The sequence below is a fragment of the Monomorium pharaonis genome, chromosome 5 (assembly GCF_013373865.1).
Source record: "Monomorium pharaonis isolate MP-MQ-018 chromosome 5, ASM1337386v2, whole genome shotgun sequence".
Lineage (NCBI taxonomy): Eukaryota > Metazoa > Arthropoda > Insecta > Hymenoptera > Formicidae > Monomorium > Monomorium pharaonis.
Window position 1 is genome coordinate 11,525,837 of NC_050471.1, and position 20,013 is coordinate 11,545,849.

A 20,013-nucleotide genomic window follows, 5' to 3' on the forward strand; every position below is an offset into this window, starting at 1 on the left:
AATGTTATAGGTGGATAAAAAAAATAATGGAATCATTATAAGTTAAATGTGTGAAACTATTCCACGGAATTTTACATTTCTTTCCATGCCTTACAATCTAGGCTGCGTTCGGAAACATCACCTGAGTGCTTTCCGGGTATCATTCTATCATTGTTGTTCGTTGAATGTGAGATAAGGATAGAATGATATACAAGAGCACTCGGGTAACATTTCCGAACACAGCACTATATAGTTGTGATCTAGATATAATAAATATTGTTGATTCATTATATTTGCAAATTGTTGGAAAACCTTGATTAAAAGTTTTTTTTTTAGAAACTAAGTATATAATATAAATGGACATCTTCGAGAATTTTCAAGCGTTTCTACGTACGAACACAGACTACAGATCGTGTATGGACTTATGGAGTTGTCTCTGGATTTCTTTTCTCGTTTCTAACTAGTGCGGCAGACAGCGCCTCTTTCGCTATGTGCGGTGAGGAGAAAAGAGGCATGGTGGCTGGCGCGCAATTGGCGGCACCAGACGGCATCGGGCGGTACCAGGTGACGGTGGCGGCATCAAGTGACAACTCGAGCGCATGCTCGAGTTCCTCGATGGTTGGGCAAAAACACAGCTGGTCTACGATCCTCGGAGCGAGCTGACGTTCGAACGGGTATCAATGTGATTTCTACGAATTTGTACCACGACTTGTCGAGCCGCGAGCGTCGAGGCTCGCGCGAGCGTACAGAAAGTTGGCGACGAAGGCTTGTTGATCGCGTAGTGAACGTGAGAGTGCCTGGAGTTTGTTCGATGTAGCCTGGAGTGTCCTGGAGAAGAACGCGGTTTACGCGGTGCCACCACGAGGATCTTTCGCTTGGCCTGGCCCTGGATACAAAGAGGTATCCCGCCACTGTCTCGACACGTGAGTCCTTACTCGTTTATCCCATATAGGAAGATAGATGCTTTGCTCTTCCTCGACAACGGTTCTTTCTAACCTTTTATTCGGTCGAACTTATTCGCGAGATTCAGGTCGCGTGACGCGAGATCCCGTTTATCGAGTCTACTCCGAGATTTACCTACCTACCTACCTACCTACCAACCTACCTACCTACCTACCTATCTATCTATCTATCTATCTATCTATCTATCTATCTATCTATCTATCTATCTATCTATCTATCTATCTATCTATCTATCTATCTATCTATCTATCTATCTATCTATCTATCTATCTATCTATCTATCTATCTATCTATCTATCTATCTATCTATCTATCTATCTATCTACCTGCCAACACTGCTACGCGACGCGATTCACGCTAGAATTAGAAACACCTTTTATAGTTTACACCATTGAATCTTTAAGTACGTCGCGTTGCGCGAATGTTGCCTTTCCCTTCGGTCTATCTTTTGGAGCTGCGCTCTATGGAATACCGTTGTTATTCCGCGACGAGCTTATCTCGCGAGCGTTCACGGCGCGTGATGTGCCTGGACTTTTCCTCTCGGTTTATCTTTAGTTTCATCTCGCAGGATACTGGATTACATCTTTTTTTTTGTTGACAAACGAATTTTACCCGATGGTTTCTCTTACGTTATGTTAAAACAGCTCGTTCATCTTCACGAAAACGTAGCTGTACTTTTATACAACCTCAACTATTATCTTAATGCAGGAAAAAATATGACAATGATTTCTCTCTGTGTTAATTGGCTTCATTAAATAAAAAAAAGATTTTTGTCGAGATGTTATAAAATCAAGTTTCAACTTTTGATATAATTATAGAATAGCATAGAGATAATTCCGTCAGCGTGCCATAATCAAAAAAGGGGATTATTTGATATAATTATTTCTGCGATGTGAAGAAAAAAGTTTGGTTTTATGTTACTTATACTAAGAGTAAAAGAAAATAATATCACGTAAAAATAATATACTTTAATATAATAACATATTATAAATTGTTCTTGCCATTTGAGAATCCGTTCCATTATGAATAATGCGTACAATATTTTTATATGAAATTTTTATATGAAATAAATAAATCTTTTTATCGTTTTATAGTATTAATCAAAACTTTAAGTTTTTTGAGTGATACGAACGGACAAATACGTGCATGTTTTTAATTTAACCAATAATAATTTAATGATTGAAAATACGGTAAAAATAATAGCCTTATGACGAAATAATATTAATTGTGCGTACATTATATATCATGTCAACTTTGTATGCAAAGTATAATCTCTCTCGGATTGTCTTAGCTTTAATTGTTATGTCAATTAACATAGATAGGTAGCCCACGCAATCATCCATTAGATGACATGCACGTAGGAATAATATGATTTCTTTATTGTAAATACAATTCTTACGTATATACTTATAAACAGAGAAAAAGTTAATTAATTTTAGGATCCAAATTTTCATTTAAAAATTAAATAAACGTGTATGGGAATTATTAATTTGGAAAGAACGAAAAATTTGCTATCATTCCTATATCGCTCCCTCATGGTTTTGAAATGTGTCTTCGAAAGTCTCGACCATTAAAATTGAAAGTCACGTATCGCTGTGCGTTTCTTGATTTCAAGTAGTCGTTTCGTTATCGTGACAGTTATGTAACGCATTTCTCGCAGACAAGCGTGAATTGTGTTGCGTTTCTTAATGCGACTATTGAATTTGGCATATTTGTTATACATGTTTCCCACTAGCTGTGCAAAAGAATATATCTTCTCGAAACAATGTCGGGATAACATGGTGATAAAAATTAATTTTGTTTTAATGAATCTTAAGCGATAAGAGATTTCAAAGTACATATATCGCGATAAAATCCAGTAAAAGAGAAATAATAATGAATGCTTGACAGTAATGTAAAGTTGATACAGAATGGATAACAGACGTTATCATATGATCCTTGCGTGCTGAGAAAAAAAGAGGTTAATTTGACTAAATTTTTCATTTGATTAAATTTCTTCAGTACAAATATTTATTCTAAACATATAAGCATGTGTCTTCTATTTTTTTTTATAAATAAAGACATATTTACCTGATAGGTAAGTTTACCAAGAAGTTGAAACAACTGGCTTTTAGTTAAATATATAAATACTTAAATTAAAGTTCCAGTATTTTATATATTTATATTAAATATATACATACTTTAACTGAAGAAATTTAATCAAAGTGGAAAAATTTAATCAAATTAACTACTTTTTTTCTCAGTGTGTGCATGTTACTTTGTGTCAACAACTATCGCATTTTTCAATGAGCATTCAGCAAACTCAACAGCTAAGTAGCAATCGAACATGATTGGTTCTAACTTATAAAACCAACAAATCAACGGCATTATTCAGCAGAAAATCTAATAATGTTGCTCAACTGTTGAGTCTGCTGAATGTAGCCAATGAAAGATATTCTATTAGTTTTTATGAATCGGTATTCCGTCGTTTCGATATTGTTAGTATCAAGTTAGCAACAAACGAACATTCCTTCATTCTAAATGAGGATGAAGCTAAGGTAGATCGATTATCGAATACTTATAAATTATAATTTTGTCTCATACTTTAGAATCACAAATCGCGAAATCTAAAAAAATCTAAAACAAAGTAAACAAATTCTGCGTAACATTATAGATTTGCTTGTTAGATTCGTGTCCTCTTCTCAGCATGAGGGCTTTATACTTGTGTATATGAGAACCCACGCGTTGCGCGTGGGCTTTATCTGTCTTTATTCGAGTTCTGGCTGCGAGTTTTAGTTGCGAAGAATCTAATTCATCCTAGAAGAATTAATAATAATTTTTATTTTTATTGATTGCCATGTAATTTTGTTCCTAATTCAAGATTAATTTTCATAAATTTTATGTACAATATATGTATATATTTTTATTAATTTCCTGAATAACATATATATCTGTAATAAAGTTTGAGATTTCAGCGATTCAATGTGATTAAATGTAATTATGATAAGAGGCGATGAAATAAGTAAAAATTTTAATCTAGAACGAAATAAAATTTGTGTGAGACAGAGCATGCAAGAACATGCATTAGTCATCGTTATAGCATTGACTTACATAATTCGTAGTGTCGCATTGTATTTTTCTGCATTGCAGTACATATTTATATTGTATCTAATTCTTCTTCGTAGAGAGAGAGAGAGAGAGAGAGAGAGAGAGAGAGAGAGAGAGAGAGAGAGAGAGAGAGGGGGGGGTGAGGAGGGGAGGGGGGAGAGGACAGAAGGAGAGAAGGAGTGCCGAAACATCAATAAAACGGAGTGTGTGAAATTGCCCCCCCCCCCCCAAATCATCGAAATATAGTTCTGATTAGAGTTCTGGCTTTTTTCGGGCAATATAAAGAGTTCCTGATAATTTTTAAAAAGAGTTCTGGCGATTAAGGTAACGAAAACACCTTTTGAAAAAAAGGGGGCCAACTTCACGATTAAATCGAATTTTGAGATCTAATAGTTCTGAATGACCTAAATGCTTCATTTTGCGATTATCTAGAGTTCCTGATGCATAAAAAAATTTTTTATTAATTAAGAGAAAATAAAATTTGAAAATTTAATTTTGAAATCGAGTAGTTCTGAATGGTTTAAACGTTTCATTTTGCGATTACCTAGAGTTCCTGATACATAAAAAATTTTTGGGATTGATTTAAAAAAATTTTTGGCGAAAGAAAATTTTCAATCATTTCTTGTTCAAATATCGGTTATGTTGCAAACCGTTGGCCTAATTGCTTTTAACTATAAGACTTTTCGTCAGAACTCGTTGAGAACAACCCCAGAACTCTAATCAGAACTGCTCGGAACTCGATCTCAAAATTCGATTTAAAAAATTATGAAGTCGGTCCCGCCCCTTTTTTAAAAGGTGTTTTCGTTATCCTATTTGCCAGAACTCTTTTAAAAAAATATCAGGAACTTTTTATATTGCTCGAAAGAAGCCAGAACTTTAATCAGAACTATACTTCAATGATTTGGGAAGGCCAACTTCACAGACTCAATAAAACGTGACAATATTTTATAAAAGCATTGATACACACGATGATTATCGTGTGTATCAATGCTTTTATAAAATATTTTATAGATATTTGTCAACGTTTTTCTTTACACACATTGTAAAAGTTCAAGTAGTCTGAATAAATTATATAATTATGTTTATATATATATATACATACATATATATTATATATACAAATATATATATATATATATATATATATGTGTGTATGTATGTATTATCTTTCACCTGTTATATATATTTTTTAAATCATTGATCTCTATCATCCATAGATGCAGCCATTAAAATTTTATATAAACATAAGATATGGACACGGTTATAAAGAATACAAAAAAATTCATTGATACTAAAATGTAGGGCATGCTATACTCATTGTCAGATCTAGCTACGTTTGAACTACCTAGATTCTCGCTTTTGCATTCGACAAATAATTTACTGTCACGAACGTGGGCGGTGCGATTCTTATAAGTGCATGTATAGAATTGTGCGGTGAATTGGAGTTTTATGTACCGTGATCTACAATATCGGTATCGTACACATTTTGAAGCGTGATTCGATAATTCGAAATACATGGTTTGGTATTTCGAAATACATTTTTTTTTAATCGTGAGTCTACGATTAGCTCGCACCATTGATATAAATACACGATATGATATTTCACAAAACATACACATACGCGCACGCGCTTAAGAAATGTGTTTTAAAGAGATTAATAATTTATTTATTTTATTGTGCTTAAACAATAAATAAAAAGGAACATGTTGGCGAAAAGTTGGAATATCGTGCTGTAGTATCAGGCGATTTGCGGGTAACTCGTATAAACGCAAGGGTGAAAGGGTGACCCAGTGCCCGAGCTCGAGCGAGAACTCCAAGACCTTCTAGCACGCAAGGGATTGTTCGATCTATGCGCGGGGATAGATGGATTCTTCATTTAGGCCGTCGCATCACCGGAGGATGAGGTCGACTTGGTCATATCTCTCGTAGGTTGTCGTCGCGACGATCGATTCGCAACATTCATTTCCGTACTCGTGCATTTGAACGGAAATTAGCCGTATGCTACACGAGATGACTGTCGATCTTTATAGAATTTATTGTATTTTATTAATCTCGATTAGTTAAAGGCCCATCGCAATCAAATTTTCTTTAATAATCTTCGCAATCTTTTTTACACACACACACACACACACACACACACACACACACATGCGCGCGCGCGCACGTACGCATGTGTATAATGTATCACCTAAATGATATCTGATCTCTGAAATTTATCGAATGTGTCTCACAAAAAGAAGGGTGGCCTACGTGCGAAAAGTGGATAAACTTTAATTGTTGTCTGGGTTCCCGATAAACGAAAAATATAAATTATTTGTTCCGGAAGTGATGGGAACATTTTTGGCATATCTCAAATATGTTGAAAAATGTTATTATAGAAATATACAATCTATAAGGAATTTAGGACCGTTAGGCCATGGTAAGTGAACAAAGTATAACAGTAGGAGTGATTCGCTGAGTAGACAGAGTGCTGTCGAAGATGCAGATGGAACATGAATTTGATTTTTTTGTATCACTATATACGTAAACGGCAAAGAGGGATTGGATTTACTTAATGCCACAAGTCTAGTTCTAACAAACTATCAGTTCTTGATTTTCACAAAAAGATACTAGGTGGACTGTATTACATCTTTCTACTTGATATTTTTTATTCACTTTTTGCACGTAAGCCAAAATTAACACATTTTTAACACCTTCCTCTCAGTATTGCATTTACGATATAAAAATTTATGTGCGCAACTGATGAAAGAAATTAAGAGATGTGACTGACGATACCACGCGACGTTTGTAAATTGCGAAGAATTGCAAAGAAAACGAACGATTTAGGAATAAATAAATGATCGAAAATTATTCGATATCTAACGATATACGCTCTAGTTTATTGCTCCTTGGTGTCTAGCGATCTGGTACTCCACTAATTCAATGTGCTACGGAGTTTGCGATAATGACTCATTTGCTAGCTGTAGGGAGTTATACAGATAGAACAGATGTTAATTTGTATACCGTTGTGTCGAGATTCGGTTTCAATCGAGTTCCCAGTTGAATTTCTTCGAAGTTTAATGTTCTCGAAGGGACGAACGAGTGAACGAGTATATGCAAAGAAAAATACAACATTTGATTACTTATGACATATACGAATAAACATTCATTCACATCAAGTACCCGAGTAGAAAATAGTTAGGGAAATCCTTATGTAGCATAAGGCCCCGATGAGGATTTAATAAGGATGCCATAAAAAGGGCTACCTTAATATTACCACATTAGGGCCTTATAAGGTGTTATTAAGGATGCCTTAGATTTACTAAGTAAGATTTTGTTACGGAAAGCGATAAAAGGCCTTACAAGGTACTATTAAGGATGCCTTAGATTTATTAAGTAAGATTTTGTTACGAAAAGCTAATAAGGGCCTTACAAGATACTATTAAGGATGCCTTAGATTTATTAAATAAGATTTTGTTACGAAAAGCTAATAAGGGCCTTACAAGGTACTGTTAAGGATGCCTTAGATTTACTAAATAAGATTTGGTTACGAAAAGCTAATAAAGACAAGTTGCGATATTGAAAAAATGTTAATGCAGTTCTTGGCAATAATTTTTGTAACAATTAGTTGCAAAAAAAATTTTTTTTACAATTTGTTATAAACAAATTAACAAATAATTATCCTAGCCTGAAATAAACCACGACGGAAACATGTATAATATGTCCATGTTTATAACAAATAATATAATGTTTATAATATATATGTTCCTTGTTTATAACAAGTTATTAAAAAAATTTTTTGCAACTGATTTTTGTTGCAAAAATTCGTTTTTTTTATCAAAACGGTCGTTTTTTAAGTTATTCCACATGCTATTTCTTGTATGTGAAAATTAATAAAAAAATTTGTTAATTAATATTTATTTCTAAAAATATAATTTAACTAAACATGTTTCATTTTTTTAACATCTATTGAATTGATCTACAACATGTATGTATAACATATAAATATCCACCAACATCAATGATTCATGGATGAACTCGAGGTGTCAGTTCCTGTACGATCTTAAAAGTCAAGCAGCGTTCAAGATGGTTTGCAGATGGATGGGTGACCGTTTTTTCGATTGCAGAAAATGCTGTAATAATGACCGAATCAGGCATGCCGGATTTGACGTTTGGTCCTAATTTGGATATGGTATACATAATATAACCCCTAAATTTTTATTTTTATTACATCCCTTATCAGAGTCAATTAGGGGTTGCCTTATAAGGCCCTGTTAATATTTGTTTATAGGGCCCTGATAATTTTTCCTTTAAGGTGCTCTTAAACCATTTGTTTCACTTCCTTTTCAGGCCCTACTTATATGTATATCCTTACTAGGGCCTGATTAATTTTAAGGAAGCCTCATCAGGGCTTTATCGGTGCCCTATTACATTTTCTACCGGGTAATTCTACATGCTCATTTGTAATCAGTAATGGTTCCATTGGAACTTTTTCTGAGGCAAACCGCCTTGGTTTTGCATCTGACGAATGACACCTGTTATTTATATCTCGCGTGTGTATGAATATTATCAGTACGGAAACGAGCGTAACCTTGTTTGAATAATAATTTATTCAACTGCGGTTATCTGAATTTTTTTAAGATAATTTTTTCATATTGTCATCGAATAATGTTTTCTCGTATTATCCATTGCATCATGATTATTTTCCTACGAACGCAACAAACATATAAGTTTCATTTTATTTTGAATCACAAATGTTTTCATCGCAATTGTTTGATGCAAAAATGTTTGATCGTAAATGTTTTATTCTTATTGAAGAATATATTATTGAATATATTGCTCGAGGAAAATTAGTAAAGAAAGAATAAAGAACAATTACAACGCTATATATATTGCGTAACTGTTCGCTTATGTAAAACAGATTCTTTCATTTTTTCCTGAAAATGTGTGTGCGCGCGCGCGCGCGCGTGCGTGCGTGCGTGCGTGCGTGCGTGCGTGCGTGCGTGTGCGTGTGCGTGTGCGTGTGCGTGTGCGTGCGTGTGCGTGTGCGTGTGCGTGTGCGTGTGCGTGCGTGTGTGTGTGTGTGTATGTGTGTGTGTGTGTGTGTGTACAGTACAGTACCAGTCAGAATTATATATCATCTTTTTTAAGTATAACCAGGTTTTTTAAGTACAACTTTTGTTAAGGTGCATTGAATACGCTAAAAATTTTATAGTAGACACCTAATAGCAGGTGCATCTTGTGCATGAAGTGTAACGAGATTTGACAAATACACCATGATTTTTAAATTTTTGATTAATTTTCTGAAAATCACATTTTTGCTATCTTTGTTTTTTGTGTCATGCTGCCAAGCTGTAATCGATGCCAACGTTTTGCTAGAAAGTATTAGAGTTGTACAATATAAATTATGGATTTTTTGTTTATTTTTAAAGCATTTGTATGTACTTGTACGATGCGATCAAAGTTTATTATTTCAAAGATTTCAAATTAATTGATGAAAAGTTATTTCTTCAGTAAGGTATACTTGCCATCAAAACATATTACGATATGATAAAGATCCGCACTTTAAAACAAGTTATGCTTAAAAAACCTAAAGGTGATACAATGTTGGCCGGTACTGTAATATATATAATAGAGATTCGTACTTTTGATAAATTTGAATGTGCACTTTGGATCAACATCAGCGTTTTTTTTCGCTTTTTAGGATCGGTTGTTCCGACTTTTTGGTAAACATACCTATCAGATAAATATATGTTCGTCTTTATTTATTTCAGAAAAGAAATGAAGATAGACACATGCTTACCTGGTAGGTAAATTTACCAAGAAGTTGGAACAACCAGCCCTTAATTTTTTAACTGATCCGACCAATCAAAGTTTTTTTGACGCTCTGTATTTTTCTTATACTCGGTTGGATGATCGGCGAGTTGATCGAAGAGTTTAACACGTGTTACGCGGAGATGCCCGATAAAAATTGTACATACCTGTGCCTCGCGTTGTCAATCGATCGCCTGTATCACAAACAACTCACTATCGCGACCTACGATAATGGTATAGATAGATCGCGTGATTGTCCTATCATCAGTATCCCTGACTTTGAATTTGTTGTCGCGATCTATACTATCCGGCTGTACCCCCTTCAATTTTTTAACGGAAGGAAATCAAGGACACGTGCGATCGATAATCTAAAAAAAAACACGAGAAAGTAGCGGGCGTTCGCACGCTTAAATTTACTCCGCGACGAGCGGTAGGGATGTGATTACATCGCCGAACAATCGATTAGACTAACTTGGGTCTAATCATCGAATATTACTCAATGCACGCTCATCCCTCGATATCGATCGCGATTGCATAACGTAATTTCTACATGTATACCTTAAAATCTCTTGGAGAATACTTTCATACACTCTCGGATACGAGAACTGTAAGAGTACGATTTATACGATCTGATTGAAACTTATTTTCTTATCAATTTTATTTTCACGAGCGATGAAGAAGAACAGGATGATTTATGTATAATAAAGTTTATGAAATATCAATCAAGGTTTGTTTTACTGAAACCGAGTGTTAGATGCAACATACACTGGGTTCAAACAGTATCCGGAAAAATTCGAATTACGTCGTGATTTGGTGGATTGCTTTTTGTTGATCCGACGCAATATATGTATATTGCGTGTAGTCATAACAAATACAGTTATTCTCTAGTTATCTTCGCTATAAAAATGATTTCCTGGTAAGAGAGCACCATTCGCACTGTTGCTGAACGGCCCTGAACTTTGCGAAACGGGGTTCATTGAACCTTTGAAATCTCGAGATATCGTAATTTGATTGTATGTCTTTATAAAGTCCACTCGTGCCATCTTTTACATTATCGCCTCTTTGCGCCAGTCTTCCTCCAGGAACATATCGACCGAAATAGAGCAGAAAAGACTTGTGAAACAAGGTTGAGGCAAGATCATTGATCGCCCTACCGTTATCACGCGATTAAATATTATAAATAATTTCTGTTACAGCTATAACAATGTCAGCGGTAAACTCGTAATATTCGAAGCAACGTAAGAGGGAGACGAAATAAGAACAAGACGTATATGAGAGAGAAATGGCGTCTACCAGTGGGCACAAGAGAAACGGCTCCAGCTCGAGCATGTTTGCACACAAACGTACCGAATCGGGGGGTGGTTTCGTCGGTTATAAGCGACCTGAGAGCGGTCACAAACGTGCCGAGAGTATATCCAGTGCCTTTGGCCACAAACGATCCGAGAGTGGCCACAAGAGAAACGAGAGTAGCGGCGGTTTCGGTCACAAGAGGTCCGAGTCTGGCAGTAATTATCATGCCGGTCACCGACGTAACGAAAGTATGTACGCGATGACGGGCCTCTATGCGGAAAGCGCCGGCACTGGCACCGACGATAATGCGGATCCGCTGCAGGTGACCACCGGTAGACTGACTCACGATACCGTCATAAGGTGTCACAGTAGAAATCCCAGTTCTGGCCTTGTGGATCATAGGTAAGCGGAATCAAAATCTCGATGCTATATTGTCTAAATTTTAAGAGAATATGATGATGACTCTGTCTAACATGACTACTCAACAGCTATCCCTTACCCCCTTCAACTTTCGCAGCACTTTGTAGAGAGTATGAAATTTTTCTCTTTTTTTTCCCTTCTTTCTCTATTATGCTTTGATTTTTTATCGATAAATAACTCTTCAATATGCAATTTGATGTTCTCCAATGTGCGTGTTCGCGTTTTTTTAATATGTTTCTTTCTTTATTATTCAAGGAAAAGATATCGTCCTGTCTTGTGAGTTGGTTTCGAATCGATATTATATTTACCCTGCGCTTCAGTGCAAATATTCGCTCGTGGAAAATATATTTTTGTATATGCCTCATTGAAATGACATGGCCGCAAATGTTATAAAATCGCGACTAAAAACGTGAAAAATAACTTGGAGAAGTAGAAAGTGAGAATAGGCGATGGCCATGACACATTTTGCCGTGCGTTAAACAGATTTAGACCTCGTCTTACCTTTTTTCTAATTATTTCAATGTTCTTTTCGTTATACTCCATCGTTCACTTTACATTTAATAATGTCAGGAAAAAAAACTTGTTAAAAGTTTTCAACAAGTATGACGAAAATGTACAAACGTTTCTATAGTCAATAAATGATATATACTATCGGCATATTTCTACTTTTATACTTTTAACACCTGAAATGAAAAGATTACAAGCACGACATTTTTGACACATACTTTCGTCACTTTGCGTTATTTCAAAAGAAGATGATGCCTTAATTGCTTTATTTTGGCGTAAATAACTTTATGTTATCGGTTAATATAACAATATTTGTACATCTTACGTCACATAGCATAACGTATTCACATTGTATTTTTTGTTTCTATTATTTTTCAGAGATTTTATCATCAAATGTCACAGCAGGAATCCCAGTGCTTCTATGGTGGACAGGTAAAGTTGATATCTCGTTTTGTTCATTGTTACATACATGTTTATTGTAATTATCGTTATCTATAATATTTTCATTATACGCGTGGTATACTTGCTATAAATTTTAAAGAAATTACGACTATGTATTAAATACAAAGAAAGCTATCTTTTTATCAATGCGGTCAGTACGATATATCATCGTTTGCATGGATCGCATTGTAATCTTTCTCTTTCATTGCTTGCGTGTGATTCAACTTTTCTTTTCTGAACTCAATCTTTATCTCTCGTAATTACTCATTGTGTTTGCTTTATTCTTACTTTGAGACGTTCAGTTGTTGATTTGTTTCATCTCTTTGAGTATTCAGGGCGGAGAAGGAGAGGGCGCAAACTCCACCGTTTAATCCAGATTCCAAGGACTGTGGGATTCTGAGTTGTAGGCCCGTCTTCATTCAAAGATTTGCCGGAATAAAGGTAGGCTATTTAAATATTTTGCATAGTTATTCGGATAAATGCTACGTATATGTTACGTATATCGCTCAAGGGTAATAATGTACTACGTGAACAAATCTTAAAGTGATACATGAAAGCATTCTCATATTAAGTGGTGAGCAAAGCAGCGTGATACATGTGTGGATGTACAAAGCAGACTTTATATGATTCATCGCGTGCGTTCGAAAGAAAAAATATAATTCCTATTAAAACTATATTGAGAAACCCAATTACAACTTGTTGGTATACTATCGGTATATTGTACAAATACATTGTACGCATTATTTGATTTAGTTGTAAAATTAATATTACTTTGCAGAATTTATAGCTGTTGCAGCAGCTGCGTTCCAAATTTCTACGTACACGCAAAATGTTATGTATAAAAATGTTCATGTACATATGTGAAAATTGCAATTCATTCAAATTATAATGATTAAATTTAAGTTTTAAGCATCTTAAAATATAACCATCCATTTTTTATGAGTGTATTCTTTTGTTTAATTTTTAGATATTGCAATATATAAAAATGAAATTTAATTAAAATTGTTCGTGTATCATACATTATTACTTGACTGTTGCGTGATTATTTCAGGTGTTCGTATTTCTCCTGTCGTTCCTTGTTACGTTGCAACAAGCGCTTAGTTCAGGTTATATCAATTCTGTGATAACAACCATAGAGAAAAGGTTTGAGATCCCGTCCAGTCTTTCGGGTCTCATTGCAAGCTCTTATGAGATCGGCAATGTTATCACTGTCATTTTCGTCAGTTATCTCGGCAGTCGCAGACACATACCTGTGTGGATAGCAATAGGTATAATCTTTATTTTATTTAAAGATTAATCTTTCATTTTTCGCGTACGATTTTTACACACATGTTATACTGGTTGTCCACTTTACTGGACATTGTATGTCTTATGATTTAGGTGCAGTGATAATGGGACTAGGATCGATGATCTTTATAGTGCCACATTTCACAGCAGAACCCAACTTGATGACAACTGCGAATCATTCCAATTCGGATAACATCTGTCGCGGAGTATCCCTACGCGAACAAGATATGGGTTTGGGTAAATATCCTACTATTTAGTCATTTTGGAAAAAAATTAATTTTAATTTATAAATAATAAATATACAAAAGATCATTGAAAAAAGGAAAAGTTAACTTACCAATTTGAAAAAAATGTTTTTATCCACAGGTCGGCTCTCAACAGGGTTATCCTCACCTCCTTTAGCACCCCACAACAATTTAAGAGGTGACAATTGTATACAAGGCTCTCCATCTACAGCCGGACCTGTCATGTTATTTGTACTTGCTCAGTTATTATTAGGATGTGGTGGCTCTCCATTATTTACTCTCGGTACTACTTACATAGATGATCACGTGAGACCAGAAAGTGCGTCTTTATATATTGGTAAGTATTTGACTTATTATATTAGATGCTATAAAACGAAGAGCGCGCGCGCGCGCGCGCTGCGTGATGAAATAATGAATGCATATTTAAGTCTTTCTCTTAATTTTTTTAGGTTGTATGTATAGTATGGCGGCATTTGGACCAGTTTTAGGTTTTCTTCTTGGAGCATATCTTTTGTCTTTTCATATGGACTCCTTTTCACAAACGATCATAAGTATCGGTAAGAAAGAGATTTTTTCATATTTTATTGTATATTTGGTTTTTTATTGAATATAAAATTTGCAAATTTATTGATTACATAAAAACAGATCCTGGAGATCATAGATGGGTCGGTATGTGGTGGGGCGGATTCCTACTTTGTGGGTTGCTCCTCATTTTAGTAGCAATACCCTTCTTTAGCTTTCCCAAGACTCTACAACGTGAAAAGGAAAAAATACGAATTATAGAAAAAAATAAACCAATAACACAAAAAGAAAAAGAACAACAATCGAAAGAAACTAAGAAAGATACAATTGACGATAGCGGTTATGGCAAGGATGTTAAAGGTAAAGTGTTTCTGTTATCGGTATTCAAAATGGTATATCATTAAATCTGTAGTAATGTGATAGCGATAGTATACAATAAAATTTTAATCTTATTTTTTTCACACATTTAGATATTCCTCGAAGTATGTGGAGACTCGTTTGCAATCCAATTTACGTTGTAACATGTTTGGGAGCATGCATGGAGCTAGTGATAGTGTCTGGTTTTGTGGTATTTCTACCCAAGTATCTCGAAACGCAATTTAGCTTGGGCAAAAGTCAAGCCAGCATCTTTACTGGTTCTGTCGCTATACCGGGCGCCTGTATTGGTATTTTCTTTGGCGGGTGTATGCTCAAACGTTTAGAATTAAGGCCGAAGGGTGCAGTGCAATTCGTTCTTGTCTCAAATATAATTTGTCTGGTGTGTTATGGCCTGTTATTCTTTCTCGGCTGCGAGAACGTAAAAATGGCTGGGACCACTATTCCATACTTTAACAGTAGTACAAAGGGTCCTGAACCCTTTCAAGTAAATCTCACTGCCGCATGCAACTTTGGTTGTGAATGTCGAATGACGGATGTCGAGCCGGTTTGCGGAAATAATGGTCTGACTTATTTTAGTCCGTGTCACGCAGGTTGCACTGCCTTCAGTTCAAAGTCGAATTTTACAAATTGCGCATGTAAGTCTTGTTACGTCGTAATGCAATATTCTCAATATTACATTTTGAGAACAAAATTATCGAAATTTTTTATGTCTTAGGTATACATGGCAATTTAACTGTATTACCACCTGCTGCTCCGGAATTTGCAGAAGTGACTGTCGTACCAGTAGCAACCGCAGGTCCTTGTACTTCACCATGTAGAACTATATTTCCATTTCTAATTCTCTTGTTCTTTATGACATTTATTGTCGCCGTGACTCAAATGCCTTTGCTCATGATAGTATTGCGGTAAGCAAATATTTTTACACCATGTATATACGTATACACACGCGTGCACGTGTGTATGTTCACGCAAAATGTTCACTGAATCAACTGTCAAATAGATCCGTTTCTGAAGAAGAAAGATCTTTTGCTTTGGGTATGCAGTTTGTAATTTTTCGACTATTTGGTTACATACCAGCACCAATATTATTTGGTAATTTAATTGATTCCACGTGTTTGTTATGGAAGAGCACCTGTGGAGAAAAAGGTGGTCGATGTTTACTCTACGATATTGAACAATTTAGATACAGGTTATTTTCTTTAACATACATAATATGTTTCAAATGTTTATTTTTATTTTTATCATGAATAATTTTATTTCGTATTTTTAGATACGTCGGCCTATGTGCCGGGATAAAAATTTTAGCTTTGGCATTATTTTTGATTGATTGGTGGCTCGTAAGAAGAAGACAAATGGAAGATCAACCGCCATCTTTCAACGAGTTTGTAGGATCAATTATCAGTTTAGATAAACGTGAGTAATTGGAAATTGTATTCTTATTCTAACTGCGTTGATGCAACTGCATTAGATGCATGCTATCATGTATATATCGTAGTGTTCGAAGAGAAACCACATCAGAATTTAGGAGATGGTGATGCAACTCTGCCAAATTCCGAAATTGCAACGCCATCTTCTATCTCGTCGCCTACAGAACCTACCAAGTCAACGAATCTCGAGGAAACAGAGTCTTCGAATCAAACACAAGATTCAGTGGAGACGACAAATCGCTCAAAAAATACAGAAGTTTCCGATACAAGACAAGCGCCATTTACTTTACAAGAGCCAGACGTCGAGATCAAACTTTCAAGTGGTATGACAGAAAATCATAACCGCAACGTTTAATGTTTGTTTAATATTAGAAATTGTAGAAAGAAATATATCAAATTGATGATATATAAATTTGTGACAAATTATATGTACTCACTGGATTATATCTGAATATACATATTACAGACTCACATATCCACACATGTACGTACATCGTTTACTTCTTCTATGTAAAAAAAAAAAGAAAATGTATTCTTTTTCTTTTTTTGTGTGTCTCTATGATACATTATAGTTATATGTGTACATACGCAACTGTTATTTATTATTCAAGATAACTTGTCACAAATTTAATTATCTAAGTTACTTTTAGGAAATATCGTATCATTAGAACATAAATTTTTACAGCATTCATACATGTCAATAAGTAGATACGTAATGCATAAATATAGTTTATTTCAGACTTACAACTCGAGATTGTATTACTCATGGCACATTTAGATTTATACTGTTACTACGTATATCGTTAATTGAGAGTAGATATATGTGAAAAAAATAAAAATACGCGCAAATGTGCAATACGGATAAATTTCTATCGTCTGAATGGAATCATGAGTAAAGTAAGTCTTGCGTTATTGCAAGAAAAGGCCAACGTAACGATGAAAAAATTGTAAATATGAAAATTCCTGCCTTAAGAAATACAAGACTAGGACAAATGTATATATTAAAAAAAAAAATATATATATATAAACTATCTCCCAGAATTAACGATCTATGAAATATCACTAGCAAAAGTTACGATTTATTTTATAACTAAAAGAGATAGGTTTTTTAAAACAAATAGTCAATTTAATGTAGTAAGATGTTTACAAATGACAAAGACTAATAGAACAAATTATGAGTAATCCTATTGTTGAATAACGCATTTTAATTCGTTTTTTTTTATATATTTCTGGAGATAGATGCAACTATTAGTAAAACTGTGCAATAGTAAAGATCCTTGCACAAGGTACCAGGTAACAGGCAATAAGAACAGGACATAAGAGAGAAAGAGAGAAGATCCTTTCTCTTTTTCATTATTTCTGTTTCTATTGCCTGTTGCCTGGTATTGTGCAAGGATCTTAAATCGGAAATGATCTCTTATCTCTCGTTTTCTTTCATGCTTTTTTTAAATCAACTATTTCATCTTTCAATAGACAATTTTTAGAAAGTAATAGTTCAAGAAATTTATAAATCACTATGTATAGCTCCTACATGATACAAACAATGCTTCCAAGCAACGAAATAATACTCTCATTCAATACAATGGCTCGGTAAATCTATCAGATAATTGACTTTAATATTGTTTCATTTCTAAAACATACGCACGTAAGTTTTTTTTCCTTTGGTTTTATGCAAATAGCTCATTTTATATAAAGAGTATATTTACTTTATATCTGACAATTTCTTGAAGAATCAATTTTGATATGAAAAGAGATATAGAATTACTCAGGAATAAAATTCTATAGAGAATAAGGACAATTTTCAATTTAACTTGAATTAAATTTCAAAATACTTCACACACACACACACACACACAATTGTTAAATGAGATTATAGAAGAAATGCGAGCTTTGTTTTATTGCATTTATATTTACTTTCAATAAAATATTTGAGTACTGAGCCATAAATAAACGGAATCAGAAACCTTTTATATAAGTGGTTTTTGTGTATACGTTCGCTAATCAATTGAGATACCCATTGAAATACTTATCTGTAGCTGTTTATTTCAATGATGAGGGTACTAAATCAATTTGCATATATTGGTTTAAAATAATAGACTTAATTTGATATTGTTTTAACATTTTGTCCGTTTGGCTCGCCATTGTCAATTTTTCAAATTATAATATATAATACGCTATATTTTAGAAGGATATTTCGAGATTAATGTATACTTCATCAAAGTCGACCGTTCGCACCAGTTTTGAGATAGCGGTGTGATTTCTCCGTAACACATATTGACATATTAATTAAACAATTATACATACCTACTTTGTGATATAAACTTCTTCCGAACGGTAACCTTTGAAGAAGACCGTAGGGAATAATAACAAGTGCTGTGAATAAAGAAAAAATACACATGTTAAATCAAATTTAATTCAATTTATATGTCAAGAGGAAGAGCTGCGGATTAACGTCGAATTTTATTCCACGCGATTGTGCTGTAAATAATTAATGATTTATATTGAGAAAATCTCTTTGAAAGAGAAACGCATGTTATATCATAATGTAATATCGTTCGTAAGGATGCCATGATAAAGCGATATTTCTAACTTACGCATACTGATGAAATGGAGATAACGAACGAAAAGGAGACGAGTAGCGCGTAATTAATTTTCAAAGAATTTATCGATACGCGCGTGCATTCTATAATTTATGCGTAGGTCACTTTTATTAATCACACACACACACACACACACACACACACACACACACACACACACACACACACACACACACACACACACACACACACACACACACACACACACACACACACACACACACACACACACACACACACACACACACACACACACACTCTCTCTCTCTCTCTCTCTCTCTCTCTCTCTCTCTCTCTCTCTCTCTCTCTCTCTCTCTCTCTCTCCCTCCCTCCCTCCCTCCCTCCCTCTCTCCCTCCCCCTCCATTCCTTCGTCCCTCTCCTTCTCTCCCTCCTTTTCTCTTTTCTTTGTCTCTTTTTCTTTTTTCAACAAATGTGACTTAAATACTTTTGTAAGAATTTTTTTCACATATACACATGTGTTCTTTTTAGATAATGACAGAATCTTAATATTACCTACAATAATTATTGAACTTTAGCTGCATTTTTTCAATTTTTTAATTATTTTGTTTAGTTTCACGATTAGCGTTAATTTTATAATTATTGTAATGCGTTGCTATAATTATTACTATTATTATCACTATTACTGTTACATATATGATACTATAAATATTATGTTATTGATACTACGAATATTATTATGTTATCACTATTCTGTCACTATTATTATAACACTGATAATTTTTACTTTAATGGTCCATTTTTAATTTTACAAACGCTTCGATCGGTTTAATCCAATTTTTATTAATCAATAAATCCATTACATGTAACACATTCCAGAGTTACAGTTAACAAGCTGTTTTATAAACAAAGATCTGCGCGCATATGTTATGTGTGTATGTATGTTTCTAACAAAATTACGAATGAGAAAAAAATCTGTAAAGAAAAGGTGAGGAGGTATTGTGAGAATTCGTTAAATAAAGGTAATACATATAATTAAATGAAAAACTGTTATGCGCGCGCATGCATGCACCACACGCGCGCGCGCACGCACACACACACACACACACACACAC

General features: G+C 34.4%; 1 protein-coding gene across 1 annotated transcript; it reads left to right on the forward strand.

Annotated features, from left to right (window-relative positions):
- The first annotated feature begins 129 nt into the window (after positions 1 to 129).
- LOC105832302 (solute carrier organic anion transporter family member 5A1) lies at positions 130 to 18,739 on the forward strand. Its single transcript, XM_036287710.1, has 14 exons — positions 130 to 902; positions 11,019 to 11,514; positions 12,418 to 12,471; positions 12,816 to 12,921; positions 13,532 to 13,748; positions 13,861 to 14,004; positions 14,134 to 14,349; positions 14,462 to 14,569; positions 14,658 to 14,894; positions 15,005 to 15,547; positions 15,628 to 15,817; positions 15,913 to 16,101; positions 16,183 to 16,325; positions 16,408 to 18,739. Exons 2-14 carry the CDS (start codon positions 11,105 to 11,107, stop codon positions 16,692 to 16,694), a joined length of 2,844 nt encoding a protein of 947 aa, XP_036143603.1. The 5' UTR covers positions 130 to 902; positions 11,019 to 11,104; the 3' UTR covers positions 16,695 to 18,739.
- The last annotated feature ends 1,274 nt before the right edge of the window (positions 18,740 to 20,013 follow it).

Excerpts from the sequence above, each read along its gene's own strand:
- LOC105832302 (XM_036287710.1), top strand. The coding sequence starts at position 11,105 with ATGGCGTCTACCAGTGGGCACAAGAGAAACGGCTCCAGCTCGAGCATG. Across the intron at positions 14,005-14,133 it reads CGAACAAGATATGGGTTTGG|GTCGGCTCTCAACAGGGTTA; the intron begins GTAAATATCCTA and ends TTTTATCCACAG. Across the intron at positions 14,570-14,657 it reads ACAAACGATCATAAGTATCG|ATCCTGGAGATCATAGATGG; the intron begins GTAAGAAAGAGA and ends ACATAAAAACAG.